At 44.6% G+C, this 19290-nt stretch overlaps 1 protein-coding gene across 5 annotated transcripts in view; it reads left to right on the forward strand.

Annotated features, from left to right (window-relative positions):
* The first annotated feature begins 1328 nt into the window (after positions 1 to 1328).
* The window catches only part of LOC135547155 (formin-like protein 2), a 135385-nt gene continuing 117423 nt past the window's right edge, over positions 1329 to 19290 (forward strand). For all 5 annotated transcript variants that reach the window (XR_010456674.1, XM_064975874.1, XM_064975871.1 and 2 more), the window contains exon 1: positions 1329 to 1915. Coding sequence is in view for 4 of the 5 variants with exons in the window: in XM_064975874.1 (XP_064831946.1) it covers positions 1802 to 1915 (114 nt within the window). In the remaining variant the exon portion in view is untranslated. The remainder of the gene's footprint in view (positions 1916 to 19290) is intronic.

Consider the following 19290-nt stretch of genomic DNA (forward strand, 5'->3'; position numbering starts at 1 on the left):
CAGGTTTAAGTCCGGGCTCTGACTGGGCCACTCAAGGACATTCAGAGACTTGTTCTGAAGCCGCTCCTGCGTTGTCTTGGCTGTGTGCTTAAGGTTGTTGTCCTGTTGAAAGGTGAACTGTCACACCAGTCTGAGGTCCTGAGAGCTCTGGAGCAGGTTTTCATCAAGGATCTCTCTGTACTTTGCTCCGTTCATCTTTGCCTCGATCCTGACTAATCTCCCAGTCCCTGCCGCTGAAAAGTCTTGGTTTCATCAGACCAGAGAATCTTGTTTCTCCTGGTCTGAGAGTCTTTAGGTGCCTTTTGGCTAACTCCAAGCGGGCTGTCATGTGGCTTTTACTGAGGAGTGGCTTCCATCTGGCCACTCTACCATAAAAACTTGATTGGTGGAGTGCTGCAGAGATGGTTGTCCTTCTGGAAGGTCCTCCCATCTCCACAGAGGAACTCTAGAGCTCTGTCAGAGTCAGAGTGACTATCGGGTTCTTGGTCATCTTCCTGACCAAGGCCCTTCTCCCCCAATTGCTCAGTTTAGCTGGGCGGCCAGCTCTAGGGAGAGTCTTTGTGGTTCCAAACTTCTTCCATTTAAGAATGATGGAGGCCACTGTGTTCTTGGTGACCTTCAATGCTGCAGAAATGTTTTGGTACCCTTCCCCAGATCTGTGCCTCAACACAATCCTGTCTCGGAACTCTGCGGACTATTCCTTCGACCTCATGGCTTGGTTTTTGCTCTGACATGCACTGTCAACTGTGATACCTTATATAGACAGGTCTGTGCCTTTCCAAATCAAGTCCAATCAATTGAATTTACCACAGGTGGACTCCAATCAAGTTGTAGAAATATCTCAAGGATGATCATTGGAAACAGGATGCACCTGAGCTCAATTTCGAGTCTCATAGCAAAGGGTCTGAGTTTTATATAAGTAAGGTATTTCTGTTTTGTTTTTTGCAAAAACGTCTAAAAACCTGTTTTTGCCTTGTCATTATGGGGTATAGACTGCTGAGGATTTTAATTTTTATCCATTTTAGAATAAGGCTGTAACTTAACAAAATGTGGAAAAGGTCAAGGGGTCTGAATACTTTCTGAGTGCACTGTATAATGGTTCTAAAGGAAGACTTCTAATTAGGCCTTTCCTAATTCTTGGGGATATGGGATTTAAATACTTGTCTACGATTGTAATAAAGGTTGAAGACTAAATAAATAAGGTTGTTATGCACATGTTATACACCATGAGTAGACTGCATATACCAGCATGCAATCATACAAAACATTGTGCGTCTTATGGCACGCCCAAGTAGTAGGCTTGTCTGAAAGAGCTCGTTACTCCAACGTGTAGAGATGTGATTGTGAATGCGGCGTGTAGAGTCGACAGGACTCTACTGTATTAGTTAGTCATCACTGGAGAGATTTAGCTAGCTACACATACGGGGATTGCTAAACCTGAATCATGCACATCGTCATTACATCTAACTGGGAGTGGAGCAGAAATTGTGCAAGATATGGATAGGAGTTATCTTTGGTTCTAGAGATTGCGCGGTTGTTGCTCCGAGTCAAGTTTCCAGCAAGTCCCATATTCCATAATGCTTCACGAGGACTCGACTCATTGGAACCATGTGCACATTTCCTCACGTGTGTTTCATGTTGAAGCCGTGAGACTGGGATGAAACGGGAAAATTAGCAAACAACAAGCATCGGTGCAGATATATATTTTTGGGGTGGGGGGGTCGTAGACTTTCTGTGATTTCTGAAGTCGAGGAGGAAGGTGTGGACGGTAGTTGTGATCCAGCTCAAATAAATCAGAAACATGGGGAACGCAGGGAGTATGGACCAACAAACTGATTTCAGGGGACACAACATGCCTTTGAAACTGCCCATGCCGGAGCCAGGTGAATTGGAGGAGAGATTCGCAATCGTTTTGGTATGTTCACTGTACTTTCTTATCGAACACTGGCTGATGAGTTTCCCATTCTTTGTCTTGCGCCATGCCTCATTTGCGCTTGGCACCGCACAACCGCTAACAGTAACTAGCGCAGCATTCTCCCAACTCGAGCTCGTTCATCTTTTGTGTTGAGTTCGACTTCGAGGGGACATTTCACAAACATACAAGTTTGTGTTTTTTTTGTTTAGTCTTTTTACGCATGCCATGTTAGGTTAGTGTTTACGCTAGCTGATAAGTATGGCAGTCATTGTTTTGTTTTTCTTTCTTGACATGTTTTTACATGGATCCAACTGCAACAGACAATCACATGTAGTTATGTAGAGAACTACATGGACAACATTCAAAGAGTCCTACCAGTTTAGACATTTCCTTTATTTTAACGGGTGAAGTTATACAGGTAGCCAGTGAAGGCAACTGACCTCGGCAAGTTTGCTCCCTTATACGATCAGCATGTCAATATAGCCTCAGTCATTTGAGTAGTTAGCTGTTTGCCCCATACATGGACCAAACGGTAGTCTGGCAAATTCGAAAATGCCTTTCTGTGTGTGACATTCGTTGTGTTTAGTCAGAGAATGTTTGTTCAGCCTGTATACGCCTAGGCTATTTACCTACACAACATGCTTCTGTGTGGCCAACCTGTGTTTACTCAAAGAACCACCTGCACAGCTGTCAAGACAAAATGAGCAAGTTAACTACTTTATTGAATTCTGCTCATCTCCATGTTCTGTTTTTATTTTATTTTATTTTAAAGATAAGATACAGCCTACATGACTAATACACATACTCAATGTTTGGGTATCCTAAATCATGGCCTTAAATCATCATCCTATGTTTTGCATTACATAGCATGCACAACAACCTGTTCAGCTATTCTGCGTTCAAATGTGATGACAATTGTGCATTTCTGTGATACTTGTTGCTGCTTCAGGGGGCACTTTACAGTACAGCCCTCCAGTCAAGGCACATGTGGAGTGGAGGGGGGTTGTGAGGTTGTGTAAATGTGGGTCAGACGTTATTGTAGTCAGACCTAATACTCCACTCAACTGAGGGTAGGCGGCTCTGTTGTGGGACCTGGGCGCCTGCAACACACTTAGTCTAACACAGACCTACTAAGAAGGTCATGCAGTGCCATGTGACTTCAGCGATCCTGCAACTGTACTTGTCAGAAGGAATGGTTAAAAGAGGAAATAACTGTTACATGTTTCATTCTGTGTTTCCCCCTTTTCTCTGCCTTGGGGTATAGTCTGTTACTCTGTTTGCTGACTGTGCTGGCCCAAGCCATTTTGCCTTTTATTACCTAATGGAGCAAGATTTTTTTTCTTCTCGTGGGAGTAACTAATGCGTGTCACAGTGTTCTAGTTGGGGCGTAATTGCTGCGTGTCCTGGCCAGATGAATCCCATTCTGTGTTGGAGGAGAGGGAGGCAGGGAGCAGACTTCTGTCTAGAGATGGGTCGCATCCCAAATGGCACAGTATTCGCTTGACCAGAGCCCATAGGTAGTGGACTTTATATGGAAAAGGGTGTCATTTGGGACAGAGACAGGGTTGACGTCACACTGCCTAATCCCGTCTGCTTTTAGGATCACCTGGCTGCTTCTCATGATCTGCCTGGCTCGAATACCTACTTTTCAAACTAACAGGCCGAACAAAGTAGGACAGAGGAACGGAATTGAACTGCCTTAAGGCGCTACTCTGAGGATGCCGCATCATTGAGTTCATAGTAACAGTTAATGGTCTGTTAGCTTTTCCCAGCATGCTCATTACCCATATTTATTTTCCCTCCATAAAGGTGTAGATCATTGATGGCCTAATGAGTCGTATTGGAAATGGATCCTATTAGTAAATGCTACTAGCTGAATCCATAAGCACTGGCTTAAACAACAGAGTGGGTCTGGTGGCACCAGGAGTAATCAGTGCTGGGACTGACGCTCACTGAAGAGGGATGGATGTGACATTGAGGGAGTTCCAGCTCGAATGTTCTTCAGCATGGTTGGCATGTCAGCAAAACTCCCTCCCTCTGACAGTAGGATGTCTTTACTCTTGGCAGGAAGCGAACCGTACGACATTAGGCGAGTTTAGCGTCTTAATCACAGCACGTAGCTATATTTAATGCGATTTTAAACCCTGTTGCATGTCAGCCATGCCCGTTGGCTGGTGGCTCCCCCTATGCCTCGGTGAGTGTGTGAATCTGGTAACCTGGTGTGTCACTTTAACCTGCAAGGCTAGTGATTGCAAAGATGTATTGGACCCCTCTATCATCAATACCACCATACATACACTCACTGGTTGATAAGTATGTGCAGCAGGTTGATGGTATCACGGGTTGGATGTTATGGCTGCTCATTTCTTTCTTTGCCAACTCAAAAAACCATTCCAATCTCCATAGATTGGGCCTATGTAAAACAGTCTATTTCTATAATAAACAGGATGGCCTGTATGTAATGAAATTATTTGAGAAAATATCCCTTTCAAACTGCGATGCTATATTGTCCGGGTATATTAGTCCTATATTTAGAGAATTTTAAATAGCTTTTGCCTTGAAAGTTCCTTGTCCAAATGGTTCTTTTTAGCCATAGAGGTGATTTTAATTACAACATGTTGACATAAGAGCTCCCTCTTAGTCTGATCCTTAGGGATCTAGAGCAGTGGTCACCATGGTTGATCTTCAGGGCATTCCAAGTCGATCACCGAACATTTCTGTAGAAAAACCAATGCTACTGGTTAGTGCTTTTTTTTTTCTTCTTTTTTGCGCTGTTGGTGGAAGGTGCACTTGTTTCAGAAGCCCAGGTAGGCAAAGTGTTCCCATTTGTAACCATTTCATTTGTTTAAAAGAAAAACTCTCCCGACCTGGCGAACTGGGAGAGCTGTGGCCAAATGAAGTGTGCCTACTGCGCTGTCCAATCGGATAGCTCAAATCACCGTGCCTACAGCTTCCACGACCCTGGCCACAGCAACATTTTATACTAGCCTACTTGACATTTCATAACTTTTAAAACCATGACCAGAGAGAGACTGTCAAAGAATACAGCAAAGAGATTCTGGTTTTATGAGTGAGTTCATGTTGAAGATTTTTTTCAGCATTTTCAACCCTGTTTTTATTCAACACTTTTACAAAACATAAAATGCACTCACGCTGCAGCTGAAATGAAATGAGTAGCCAAGTGTATTAATAGGTCTGCTTTTTCATTATTAGCAGCTCGACGTTGTCACGTTCTGACCTTAGTTCTTTTATCATGTCTTTGTTTTAGTATGGTCAGGGCGTGAGTTGGGTGGGTTGTCTATGTTAGTTTTTCTATGTTGTGTTTTGTGTTTGGCCTGGTGTGGTGTGGTTCTCAATCAGAGGCAGGTGTCGTTAGTTGTCTCTGATTGAGAATCATACGTAAGTAGCCTTTTTTCACCTGGGATTCGTGGGTGATTATTTTCTGTTCTGTGTGTTGTATTTCACCGTTCAGGACTGTTTTGTTTCGTTGTCGTTGTTTTTGTTTTGTGTTCATATAATAAATACAATATGGACACTTACCACGCTGCGCATTGGTCCTCCGATCCTTCTTACTACCACTCCTCAGAAGAGGAGGATGAGAATCGTTACAGACGTGTCTATTTCAATATTAGTTTAATATTAATAATAGGAAAATGCCACTATCTGGTCAAATCAAATCAACGTTTATTTGTCACATGCATCGAATACAACAGGTGTAGACCTTACAGTGAAATGCTTACTTGCAGGCTCTAACCAACAGTGGAATTAAAAAAAAAAGAAGGTATTAGGTGACCAATTGGCACGTAAAAAAGTCAAAACAACAGTGAAAAGACAGTTAAGACTGATGAGAGATGCAGCCAAGAGGCCCATGATCACTCTGGATGAACTGCAGAGATCTACAGCTGAGGTGGGAGACTCTGTCCATAGGACAACAATCAGTCGTATATTGCACAAATCTGTCCTTTATGGAAGAGTGGCAAGAAGAAAGCCATTTCTTAAAGATATCCATAAAAAGTGTTGTTTAAAGTTTGCCACAAGCCACCTGGGAGACACACCAAACATGTGGAAGAAGGTGCTCTGGTCAGATGAAACCAAAATTGAACTTTTTGGCAACAATGCAAAACGTTATGTTTGGCGTAAAAGCAACACAGCTCATCAACCACAACACACCATTCCCACTGTCAAACATGATGGTGGCAGCATCATGGTTTGGGCCTGCTTTTCTTCAGCAGGGACAGGGAAGATGGTTAAAATTGATGGGAAGATGGATGGAGCCAAATACAGGACCATTCTGGAAGAAAACCTGATGGAGTCTGCAAAAGACCTGAGACTGGGACGGAGATTTGTCTTCCAACAAGACTGATCCAAAACATAAAGCAAAATCTACAATGGAATGGTTCAAAAATAAACATATCCAGGTGTTAGAATGGCCAAGTCAAAGTCCAGACCTGAATCCAATCGAGAATCTGTGGAAAGAACTAAAAACTGCTGTTCACAAATGCTCTCCATCCAACCTCACTGAGCTCGAGCTGTTTTGCAAGGAGGAATGGGAAAAAATTTCAGTCTCTCGATGTGCAAAACTGATAGAGACATACCCCAAGCGACTTACAGCTGTAATCGCAGCAAAAGGTGGCGCTACAAAGTATTAACTTAAGGGGGCTGAATAATTTTGCACGCCCAATTTTTCAGTTTTTTATTTGTTAAAAAAGTTTGAAATATCCAATAAATGTCGTTCCACTTCATGATTGTGTCCCACTTGTTGATTCTTCACAAAAAAATACAGTTTTATATCTTTATGTTTGAAGCCTGAAATGTGGCAAAAGGTCACAATTTCAAGGGGGCCGAATATTTTCGCAAGGCACTGTATGGTTAAAGTGACTATGCATATATGATAAACGGAGCGTAGCAGTAGTGTAAAAAAGGGGTTGGCAGGTGTTGGGTGGCGGGACACAATGCAGATAGCCTGGTTAGCCAATGTGCGGGGACACTGGTTGGTCGAGCTAATTGAGGTAGTATGTACATGAATGTATAGTTAAAGTAACTATTCATATCTGATAAACAGAGAGTAGCAGAACTGTAAAAGAGGGGTTGGGGGGGCCACACAATGCAAATAGTCCGGGTAGCCATTTGATTACATGTTCAGGAGTCTTATGGCGTGGGGGTAAAAACTGTTGAGAAGCCTTTTTGTCCTAGACTTGGCACTCCGGTCCCGCTTGCCATGCGGTAGTAGAGAGAACAGTCAATGACTGGGGTGGCTGGGGTCTTTGACAATTTTTTGGGCCTTGCTCTGACACCGCCTGGTGTAGATGTCCTAGATGCCAGGCAGCTTAGCCCCAGTGATGTTCTGGGCCATACGCACTACCCTCTGTAATGCTTTGCGGTCGGAGGCCGAGCAGTTGCCGTACCAGGCAGTGATGCAACCAGTCAGGATGCTCTCGATGTTGCAGCTATATAACCTTTTGAAGATCTGAGGACACATGCCAATTCTAGTTTGTTGGTGATGTAGACACCAAGGAACTTGAAGCTCTCAAGCTCGGTCCTCCTATTCTGTAGTCCACAATGATCTCTTTGTCTTGGTTACGTTGAGGCATAGGTTGTTATTCTGGCACCACCCGGCCAGGTCTCTGACCTCCCTATAGGCGTTGTCGGGTGATCAGGCCTACCACTGTTGTGTCGTCTGCAAACTTAATGATGGTGTTGGGAGTCGTGCCTGGCCATGCAGTCGTGGGTGAACAGGGAGTACAGGAGGGGACTGAGCACGCACCCCTGACTGGCTCCAGTGTTGAGGATCAGCGTTGCAGATGTGTTGCTAACTACCCTCACCACCTTGGGGCGGGCCATCAGGAAGTCCAGGATCCAGTTGCAGAGGGAGGTGTTTAGTCCCAGGATCCTTAGCTTAGTGATGAGCTTTGTAGGCAACTATGGTGTTGAACGCTGAGCTGTAGTAAATTAATATAATTCTCCCGTAGGTATCATAGGAACAACCTGAATTTGTGTGTGAGGCATATGCGGAGCGACTTGAGTTTCGCCATCAGGTGGAAGACTGTGTCCCTTCTCTGGAAAGTCTCACCATAGAAAAGGAGAGAGCAGGGACAGTGAGCGGTGGACCCTCTGCTGCTTCCTCCCTCCACTCAGACTAATTTTTTGTTCAAAACAACTGGGAACTCGGAAATCTCTCACTTCCGACTTCAGTGCGTTCAAGACTATTGGGAACTCGGAAAGAAACGGTCATCCAACTCGGAATTCATTAATTTTCTGAGTTCCCAGTTGTCTTGAAAGTACCATGACCATCAGATGCAGGTACGATCAGTTCAGTAAAACAAAAAAGCTAATTATTTCAATTTATGCTCAGCTGTGCCTCGCATGTGCTACACGAACTGATCTATTTTGTCATCAAAGCTCGAGGTTTGAAATATGAGAAGAACAATATTGGCAAGCCACGCATAAAGCCAATATGCTGTGATTATGTATTAGGCCTAGTGCCCAAACCTCATTCCTACAGAACTGTTTTCAAATCAAATGAAATTGATTTATATAGCCCTTCGTATATCAGCTGATATCTCAAAGTGCTGAACAGAAACCCAGTCTAAAACCCCAAACAGCAAGCAATGCAGGTGTAGAAGCACGGTGGCTAGGAAAAACTCCCTAGAAAGGCCAAAACCTAGGAAGAAACCTAGAGAGGAACCAGGCTATGTGGGGTGGCCAGTCCTCTTCTGGCTGTGCCGGGTGGAGATTATAACAGAACATGGCCAAGATGTTCAAAAGTTCATAAATGACCAGCATGGTCGAATAATAATAAGGCCGAACAGTTGAAACTGGAGCAGCAGCACGGCCAGGTGGACTGGGGACAGCAAGGAGTCATCATGTCAGGTAGTCCTGGGGCATGGTCCTAGGGCTCAGGTCGTCCCAGAGAGAGAAAGAAAGAGAGAAGGGGAGAATTAGAGAACGCACACTTAGATTCACACAGGACACCAAATAGGACAGAAGTACTCCAGATATAACAAACTGACCCTCGCCCCCGACACATAAACTACTGCAGCATAAATACTGGAGGCTGAGACAGGAGGGGTCAGGAGACACTGTGGCCCCATCCGAGGACACCCCCGGACAGGGCCAAACAGGAAGGATATAACCCCACCCACTTTGCCAAAGCACAGCCCCCACACCACGAGAGGGATATCTTCAACCACCAACCTACCATCCTGAGACAAGGCTGAGTATAGCCCACAAAGATCTCCGCCATGGCACAACCCAAGGGGGGGCGCCAACCCAGACAGGATGACCACATCCTGTTTTGAATAGGTTAATGTTACATTTTCTAGGTCTTGTTGCTTTTTGACTGCAAAAGGTGACCACTGATCTAGAGGGTAGCTGCGAAGGCCCCGCCAGCTCTTACAGTAAGAAACCAGGTGGATTTAACAAGGTTGGGAGGGATTTGACTAAATGAAAGCATTGACTTCTCCACAGACCCTGTAATGTTCAACCCAAAACAACTATGTCCATGATCAGCAGACAGCTGTGCTTTTTTTTAGGCTGTGTGATGCACCTCATTACAGGTTTATTCTGTTTGAGGTCACAATTGACTGTGGAGTAACACTGTAATTACCATAGTAACAACATTGTAACATGTTGTTACCTAGGCTTATAAATAGACTAATTGCTTTGTAATGACATAGTCAGGGGATTTGGTTGTTATTACGCAGGTGGAATAGTGGACTTTATATGTACTTGTACTGTAATCATAAGAATAGACAATGAGAACAGAGTTAGTGTGCTTTCAGGTAGCCTTTGCCTGGAGAAGTCTACGTTTGCTCCAGGCTGATTCTACTAAGCCTAACCGTTTCCCCTTACAAAGCAAATTGGCTTCCATTGATACAGCTGCTGTAGGGGACTCAAATAATCCCTAGAGCTATGGCTGATATTTAAACTAGACATCATTTGAATGTAAGGCCTCTGCCAAGATAAGGCAACGTTTTTCAAATGCGACCTTGACCATGGAGAGAAGATAGTATAATGTGAACTTCCTTTTAGGGCTGTTACGATTATGCCATTTTTGGTAACGATGAATTGTCATTGTAAATGGCCCCCGTATTTGTCATAATTGTTTTTTTTGTCATTATTTAAAAAAAATTGTAGTGCATCATAATGCATCTTTCAATATTAGCTGCAACATACCTAATGAATACAACACAGCTTTGGTGATACCCCTGTCTAAAAAAGTATGGTTTTAACCACTTATAACTTTGGGAAATGAAGCTTCTCTTTACTGTGCCGTTCTCCTCTTAAAATGACTACTAACATTTCCCACTTCATGTAAAAAAAACAACAAAAAAATACAACTTCTATTGTGTAAACTACGCTATATATACAAAGTATGTGGACACCTTCAAATTAGTGGATTCAGCTATTTCAGCCACACCCGTTGCTGACAGGTGTATAAAATCGAGCACACAGCCATGCGATCTCCGTAGACAAATATTGTCAGTAGAATGGCCTTACTGAAGTGCACAGTGACTTTCAACGTGGCACCGTCATAGGATGCCACCTTTCCAACAAGTCAGTTTGTCAAATTTCTGCTCTGCAAGAGCTGCACCGGTCAACTGTAAGTGCTGTTATTATGAAGTGGAAACGTCTAGGAGCAACAGTGGCTCAGCTGCAAAGTGGTAGGCCACACAAGTTCATAGAACGTGACCACCAAGTGCTGAATAGTCTGTCCTCGATTGCAACACTCACTACCGAGTTCCAAACTGCCTCTAGAAGCAAAAGAGAGCACAATAATTGTTCGCGGGAGCTTCATGAAATGGGTTTCCGTGGCTGAGCTGCCGTATACAAGCCTAAAATCACCATGCGCAATGCCATGGTGATTTTAGGCTTGTGTACGGCAGCTCAGCCATGGAAACCCATTTCATGAAGCTCCCGCAATGCAATGTCGGCTGGAGTGGTGTAAAACTTGCCGCCATTAGACTCTGTAGCAGTGGAAACGCTTTCACTGGAGTGATGAACCATGCGTCATCATCTGGCATTCCAATGGATTAATCTGGGTTTGGCGGATGCCAGGAGAACGCTACCTCCCCGAATGCATAATGCCAACTGTAAAGTTTGGTGGATGAGGAATAACGACCATGTTTTTCATGGTTTGGGCAAGGCCCCTTAGTTCCAGTGAAGGGAAATCTTAACGTTACAGCATACAATGACCTTCTAGACCATTCTGTGCTTCCAACTTTGTGGCAACAGTTTGGGGAAGGCCCTTTCCAGTTTCTACATGACAATGTCCCCCGTGCACAAAGCGAGGTTAATACAGAAATGGTTTTTCGAGATCAGTGTGGAAGAACTTGACTGGCCTGCACAGAGCCCTAAACTCAACCCCATTGAACACATTTGGGAAGAATTGGAACACCGGCTATGAGCCAGGCCTAATCGCTCAACATCAGTGGCCAACCCCTACCAATGCTCTTGTGGCTGAATGGAAGCACGTCCCTGCAGCAATGTTCCAACATATAGTGGAAAGCCTTCTCAGAAGAGCTGAGGCTGTTATTGCAGCAAAGAGGGGACCAATTCCATATTAATGCCCAAGATTATGGAATGAGATGTTTGACAAGCAGGTGTCAACATGTAGTGTATATGTAATTGAATATAAAGTTGAAATTCCCTTCTTCTTAAAGGAATGTATTAAGACGATTATGAAGCAAAATAACGTTTTCACGGTTATTGTCCATAATTAATGGTTGATTATACAATAATTGTGCCAGCCCTACTTCCATTATCTTCTATGTAGATTTGATTAAGTAGCAGGACTGTCGTTTAATTTCCATTAACACGTTTTTGCTCGAAGGGCTGTTTTTACCAGGTAGCCTAACTCGTTCTTTGAAGGTGATACTTTGTCGCAGTGAAAAAATATTTATTTTCGTGTGCATAAGGCCTATGACAATAATTTTTTACAAACGCTCAGTTTTAATCATACTCAATGTATTCTAGCTGTCATGCTTATTTTACAATGAAGGGTATGCCGTCATTGTAAATAAGAATTTGTTCTTAAACTGACTTGCCTAGTTAAATAAAGGTTAAATAAATACAAAAATAAATGTCAATACAATCAAACTAGCATGGGCAAAGAACAAGTCAGTCATAATGTAGATAATAGGCTAGTGCAGGTGTCAAACACAAGGCCTTTGAACCCAATAGGACAAACCAAGCAAATATGAAAATGAGTCAACTACGTTAACTACTTCATAAAATTACAGCCCGATGTTCTTGCATGGTGGACTTCAACTTCAATTGCGCTGCTTTCATTTGTTCCTAACTGTAGGCCTCAACACTCTATGTCCCCTTGTTGTAGTTGCTTACATTTCTGTAGTTTATTGCGTTGTGTAGTAAACTGTCATACTGAACGTCCCTCCATTGATCACTGTCTAAGCCCCTCTGTTTTTGGTAAGCATGATGAAGATAGCTCATTACACACTCATCAGAAATGTGGACGTTTCCATTTTTCATCGAACAAAGAGGTGGAAAACAGTCGGTCTAAGTGAGTTTGGCATTTGGGCAAGTCGTCTCTTTCGCTCAGGAGCATATCTGTAAGCTCTCGTGTGGTTTCCATAGCACCCATGACATTAGCGTTGGCTGTCTCAACATGGGAAATAATCAAAGAGATGGGTTGCACTAGACTAGAGGTGTTTTCCTGTTTTTCGAAAGGGCAATTCCACAGTAAAGGACCCCATTTTTCACTTACAATTCTATTCACTACTTTTAACAATTTACACGGAACATTTTACAAAAACACATTTACTGGAAGAACTGTGCGGATGCAAAGTTTGGTAACATATCGCTGTTCACCATGTTAAAGCAGTGATGGATCTTAATTTAGGCTTTGCTGTATACACAGGCTTGTGAGGGATGCAGAGAAGTTTGAGGCAGTTATTGGGACTTGCTTGAATACCATATGGGGGCTGAGGGTTTAGCTTTTGTCGTAGCTGGAGTTCTCAATAGGCAAGATTACAGTATATATAAACTGCTTTGTTTAAAGGAAGCCAAAGGGCAATGAACTTTTCTTGTTATTTTACCCTGAGATACTGTACATTTTTTTTAAACGTTTTGGTAAACGGGCCACAGTTTGAAAAATTGTCAGCTCGCTCTGGTTAGAGTATATTTGCCATTTTAACGTACCTTTCTCCTTGCCCACTCAGTAGGCCTATATCTTTTGAGAAAAGAAATGCAAACACTGGTAAAGGATAAATACATTAATAGCCACCATTCTTTTCATTTTTCATGCTGAGTCAAAATGGCTATTCTCTGTGCCGCAGAGCCTGGCACTAACGCTAGAATGGCAGGCAGCTAGGCTAGTGGCCGTCCCTTCCCCGGGTCCAGAGGCCAGCTCCGTCCCATAGTGCTTAGTCTGGGGATGCTTCTGACCTGGGCTGCTTCTGCTGGGTCGTTCAGGGGATTCATTGAGAGGCAAACAGTCGACGTGGTGTCAGAACTTCAGGATGCTCCCGGAATAATTAGCCGTCGCGCAGAGGAACAAAAAACTGTTAATGGAGAGAAGTAGTAGGCTTTGTGATCCAGCTAGCACCACCTTCGCCAGTCCAACCCATCACAAGTCTTCGGCTGCTGTGGTGTGCGATGGGCTTTTTAAAGCATACACTGCAGGCAGGCAGCAGAGCTTGAAGGCTTCGGCCTCGCTCCCTCTGCTGGCATAGAATCGTCTGGTTGTGTGGGAACCAGCCTTTGGCTGTGTGCAAGGAGTGTCAGGTCGAAACCGTTTGGGTTCTCTTTCAGTCTGCACGTTCGGTACAACACCTCACAATAGGGAGTCGCACTCTCACAAGCTCGACTGAAGAACGTACGATCACGCCTGACAAGGCCAATGAAACGCAAACCTCGCTGGAAGCCCTGACTTCCACAGGTGATAACACTCAGGCTCGGATTCATTTCTTATTCTTCGGGTCTTCACATCGAGCTGAGTAGAACGATTAACGCTGCTATCTTGAAACAAACATTGGAAATCGAGACTGTCAAACTTGTGTGCTGGAGTTTGTATTTTGTTTTTGTTGTTTCCCTCCTACAAACCAATTATACTGAACAAAAATATAAACGCAACTGTTAGTGAGTATTTCTCCTTTGCTGACAGGTGTGGCATATCAAGAAGCTGATTAAACAGCATGATTGTACAGGTGAACCTTGTGCTAGGGGCAATAAAAGGCCACTCTAAAATGTGCAGTTTTGTCACACAACACAATGCCACAGATGTTTTGAGGGAACGTGCAATTGACATGCTGACTTGGAATGTTCACCAGAGCTGTTGCTAGGGAATTAAATGTTAAATTCTCTACTTTAAACCACCTTCAACGTCGTTTTAGAGAATTTGGTAGTACATCCAACTGGCCTCACAACGGTTAACCACGTGTAACCACGCCAGCCCAGGACCTCCACATCTGGCTTCTTCACCTGCGGGATCGTCTGAGACCAGCCACCTGGACAGCTGATGGAACTGAGGATTTCTCTCTGTAATAAAGCCCTTTTGTGGGGAAAAACTAATTTTGATTGGCTGGGCCTGGCTCCCCAGTGCGCCCCTGCCCAGTCATGTGACATCCTTAGATTAGGGCATAATGAATTTATTTCCATTGACTGATTACCTTATATGACCTGTAACTCAGTAAAATCATTGAAATTGTTGCATATTGCGTTTATATTTTTGTTCAGTATAGTATTCTTCGATTTGCTTAGCCTGGCTATAGAAATGATTTAGATGGAAAAAAATGTAACTCCCACGACGAAGACTGACATCCAGGCAGGGGTTTGCGACCATGCCCCCAGTCATGCAGCTATTCTACAGCACTAAAAGATACTCACGATTGTTGTATTGTTTGTCTCGGCTTGGCGCACAATCAGGCTGCCCTCACTCGAACCAGTCTGGGTGCGCATTGCCACTGACCTCGTGCAAAGTCTCTGGTTAAATGTGTAGCCTTCTTGAGGAAGCTTTGAGTTTCTGATAGTGACTTTCCTCTCCGGGATGCCTGTACCTCGGCTGATGCTGAGTTGCGGGGATGGGAGCTTGGGGCTTTGGTCAAATCAGATGTCTTGTTTTTGCCTCAGCTTGATGCATGCGGATGCTGCCCTTGCTCATCCTGGTCTTGTGTGTATTGTCACCGGTTGCAGGAGACTATTCTCACCGCTTGCATCCCTTTTCAGTATTGGTTGACTAAGGGTCCAGTCTTACGAGATGTTTGAGACTAGGCTATAGCAAAATGCTGCAAAATGGGCTACTAGCTATTCCTGCCTTCCCAACGGTGGAAATGCTGGTGTAGTTCTCTTCTTTAGTGTGCGTAGCGTTCAGTTGCTTGATTATTCTAAACTGACAGGTCCCACCTCACAGTGCTACGGTCAAAGAGATTTTCAATATCGGAGGAAGGCTCCACAAGCTCAGGCTTGGCTACTAATCGACTGGGCGAACGCCAGCTAGCTGGCTACTAGTTTAGCTTAGACTAAATCCTCATGGCTAATGTCGGCTAGTATACATAACTACCAGAAAATGAAACTACTAGCTTTCTCCCAGTGTTATGGCAACCCCACCCCTATATCCAATTTTTGGAGTTGTAGGGAGTGGAGGAAGCGGGGCATGTGTGCGCACCTCTGGTGAGGATGCAGCCCCCGGGCGTCTACTGTATCTTGGGTAACCCCCGGAGCGAGGGGCTTGTGGCACAGGTCTGAGTCACTAGTGTTCCCCACCATTTAAAACAACAGTGGCCCCATTTGGTTATGGCTAAACTAGATACATCAGCCGTTGCAGGAGCCCCAGGTACCCAGAAAGGTTCCCAGGTTCCATGCAGGCTATACTATCTCACGTGAGCCCAATTTATGCTGAAAGCTAGTCTCTGCCAGGTTCCCAAAAACGGATGTTCCGGTTTTCAGGGGAAATGGAAAGAGCCTTCTGATTTTGGATGTTGAACAGAGATCTCTATATAATGACGAGATGCTCATGTCTCTGCCCTAACAATGGGAGTTGTTGTCCCAAAGGCGGGAAATAAGCCCATGGAGTGAAACCTCTCGCTTCGCCTTTTCCTCTCTGTCTTAACAAGGCAACACTCCATCTTAGCTCCTCCTCCACATTTACTGAATGTGGGATTTCTACCCTCTATATCCAGACATTTTGTCACCATGAATATGTAGAAGGGATAACTCGCTTTCTGCCCATAAGGGGTCACCCTTCCCAAATATATATATTTTTTACTGGGTTTTCATCTGGGATTTCATCGCCAAGCCAGGCATGTCCCCATGGGGTCTGGTGATGCAGGTTATGGACTTTATAGGCGATCTAATGGCGATTGCGGAGTTGTGGACGGAACAAGGAATGCCGAGTTTAACCTTGCGGTTTCCCACACACAGTCTATGAGGTATGACCTCACGATGCTCGGTCTTCCTCCATCTCACCACATTTAGTTTTGGTTTTCCCCGGGGTCTATTTCTAGTACGTGCTTTCCAGCGCTGGGTGTTAGCCAGTCGCCTGGACGCATCTCACCACCTAAATCGAGTGCTTCAGGTATTCCCTTAATGCCTACGGACCCAGGCTCTGACGACAAGGAGTGACTCTGTCCCCCTCTCTCTCCTTGCGTTGGCTCGCTCCACAGGGGCAGGGACTTGTTGCCTCGGGGACGCAGGGAGTGTGGTAACGGTGGCAGCGAGTCGAGGGAGCAAGCAGTGCTGAACACATGCTGGTGTCCCACACAGTCTCCGAGGTTCATAGTAGACCCCAAAAAGAGCTGTTGGTCTTTTGTCTCAGCACATTTCATTTCTGGGTTGGAATTAGATTTGATGATGTATCGCACCTTAGTATTAGGATCCCTGTTAGCTGCTACCAAGGCTGCAGCTACTCTTCCTGGGGTCCAAACAGGATTAAAACAATGACATCACAACAACATACTACATCATAAATAAACAATATATAAGACTTTATTACATTATACAGTTGGTGTACAAACATTAGGACTACTATGATCCCTTATTGATGTCACCTGTTAAATCAGTGTAGTTGAAGGGGAGGAGACAGGTTTAAGAAGGGTTATTAAGCCTTGAGACAATTGAGACATGGATTGTGTATGTTTCATTCAGAGGGTGAATGGGACAGGTAAAACATTTAAGTGCCTTTGAACAGGGTATGGAAATAGGTGCCAGGTGCACCGGTTTGAGTCAAGAACTGCAACGCTGCTGGGTTTTTCACGCTTTTTCACAGTTTCCTGTGTGTATCAAGAATGGTCCACCACTCAAAGGACATACAGGCAACTTGACACAACTGTGGGAAGCATTGGAGTCAACATGGGCCAGCATCCCTGTGGAATGCTTTTGACACATTATAGTCCATGCACGACAATTTGAGGCTGTTCTTAGGGCAAAAGGGGGTGCAACTCCATATTAGGAAGGTGTTCCTAATGTTTTGTACACTCGGTGTAACTTACAAATTTACAATATAAAATCCTCAATACCACAACATTACAATGTGTGTGTAGAGTGCGTGTGTGTGTGTAGGTGTGGCTCTTCACAGTCCACGTTGTGCTGTGAGATGTTGTTTAATCAGTTTTTTATGTCATTTTACAGCTTTTACTGTCTGTCCCTTTTTCAGCTAGGTTAGAAAGTGTGTTGTCGCCTGTATCTGATCTGTTGGGTATAATAATCTCCATGGTAGCGTTTATTTCCCCCTAGGGTCTTTTTCTAAAATGCGTGTGTTCCCGCACTGGCAGATAGTCAGTGACCTGGAGGCAGCTTATTACTTAACCAAGTGCTTCAGGTATCCCCTTCATGTCAACTGGCTCTGTGGTGAGACCTTCTGCTTCCAGGGTGCAGGGTTGCATCCTGCGGGATGGTTCATATGGGGGAGTGACAGTTGCGCAGAGCACGCTCCATATCTAGGGAGGCCCTCTCCTTTGGGAGGGGTGGCTTACATCCCTGGGCTCCCAGGCATGGGATGTGTTCGGCAAGACCAACGGTTTACCTTATTGCATTGCGAGAAAACAAGCATTGTTGTCGGTTCTTCGCAATGGGGACTCGAGCACTCTGTTGGGAACGTAGGCGCTGGCGCACACCAGTGGCCACGAAAACGAATTTACTAATTTCCTCCTGGGGGGGCTGGTACAGCCCACTCTGGAGGTTGTGCGTCTGGAGGGCTTGTCTTGTGACTCCCTGATGGCCCAGTAAACCATGGTTCGCCACTCCGGTTGCGCAGGGCTTTACTGTCTCAGGCACACTGGGTGGCAAATGATTTATTCCTTTTTAAAGTTCAAATGGTAGATATTTTTTCTGTTTCTACAGGAGCTTTTAGAGCAGGGTCGTTCATTCTCCACTTTAAAGGTGGCCATGGCTGCTCTATCAGCATGTCATGGGGGTGTTGAAGGAATCACGAGGGGGGACTCGCCCTCTAGTCTAGACTGCTTTCCAAACCAGTTGCGCCCACTTGGGTTTTGGAGGCTCCATGTGAGGCCCTGTTTGAGCCCTTGGAGTTGGTGGATTTGTAAATCCTATCCTAATAAATTTCCTGCTTCTGGCTTCGTCTAACTGTGTGGGTGATCTCCGCGCATTATCCATACACCCTTCCTGTACTCGGGTGACGTTGCATCCTAATGCGTCCTTCGCCCCAAAAGTCTGGCTATATCATACAGGTCATAAGCATTTGAGCTATTCCCCTTTTCGCCGCCTCAGTTTTTATCTGAGGATCAACAGAGGTTGCATGCCTTGTGTCTAGTACGAGCTTTACGCACGTACAGTGAGCAGGCCTGGGATGTCCGGTTGGGTTACCAGCATTTTGTCTGTTTCCGGCTCCTGGTAGAGTGCTCTCTAAGCAGCGCCTCTGCCACTGGATTGTGAAGGCTATCTCCCTGGAATATGACCGCAAGGGGCAAAGGTTACCTAACGTTGTACTCGCCCATTCCACCAGAGGTCTGGCGGCGTCTTGGACATTGTTTAAAGCAGGGTTGTCAAACTCATTTTGCACCACCGGACGGACACCTTTCGTTTTCACCGAGGTCCGGAGGGCTGCACTTAAAATGTATTATTTTCGCTCGCCATTGGGTTAAAATAGTCCTCTATCCATTGCTGTTCGAATTTTAAATGCTCTCTGACTGTCTAGCTTTCATTTCGATGACTGCTAGCAAGTGGGACAGAGTGAAGAGACTATAAATATAGGCTCGTTATCATTTCTACACAGATTTGATTTAGTTTGTCATTTCAATGTCGATTTAAGATATTTTTTCCCCTGGGAAAAACGAAACAAAAATGAATATATGTATACCTTATGTTTGACACCTCTGGTTTAAAGGGTTGACTGTAGGGGATATTTGTGCGAAGGCGAGTTGGGCATCGCCATACACTTTTGTGAGGTTTTATCACTTGAT

The sequence above is a fragment of the Oncorhynchus masou genome, chromosome 10 (assembly GCF_036934945.1).
Source record: "Oncorhynchus masou masou isolate Uvic2021 chromosome 10, UVic_Omas_1.1, whole genome shotgun sequence".
NCBI lineage: Eukaryota > Metazoa > Chordata > Actinopteri > Salmoniformes > Salmonidae > Oncorhynchus > Oncorhynchus masou.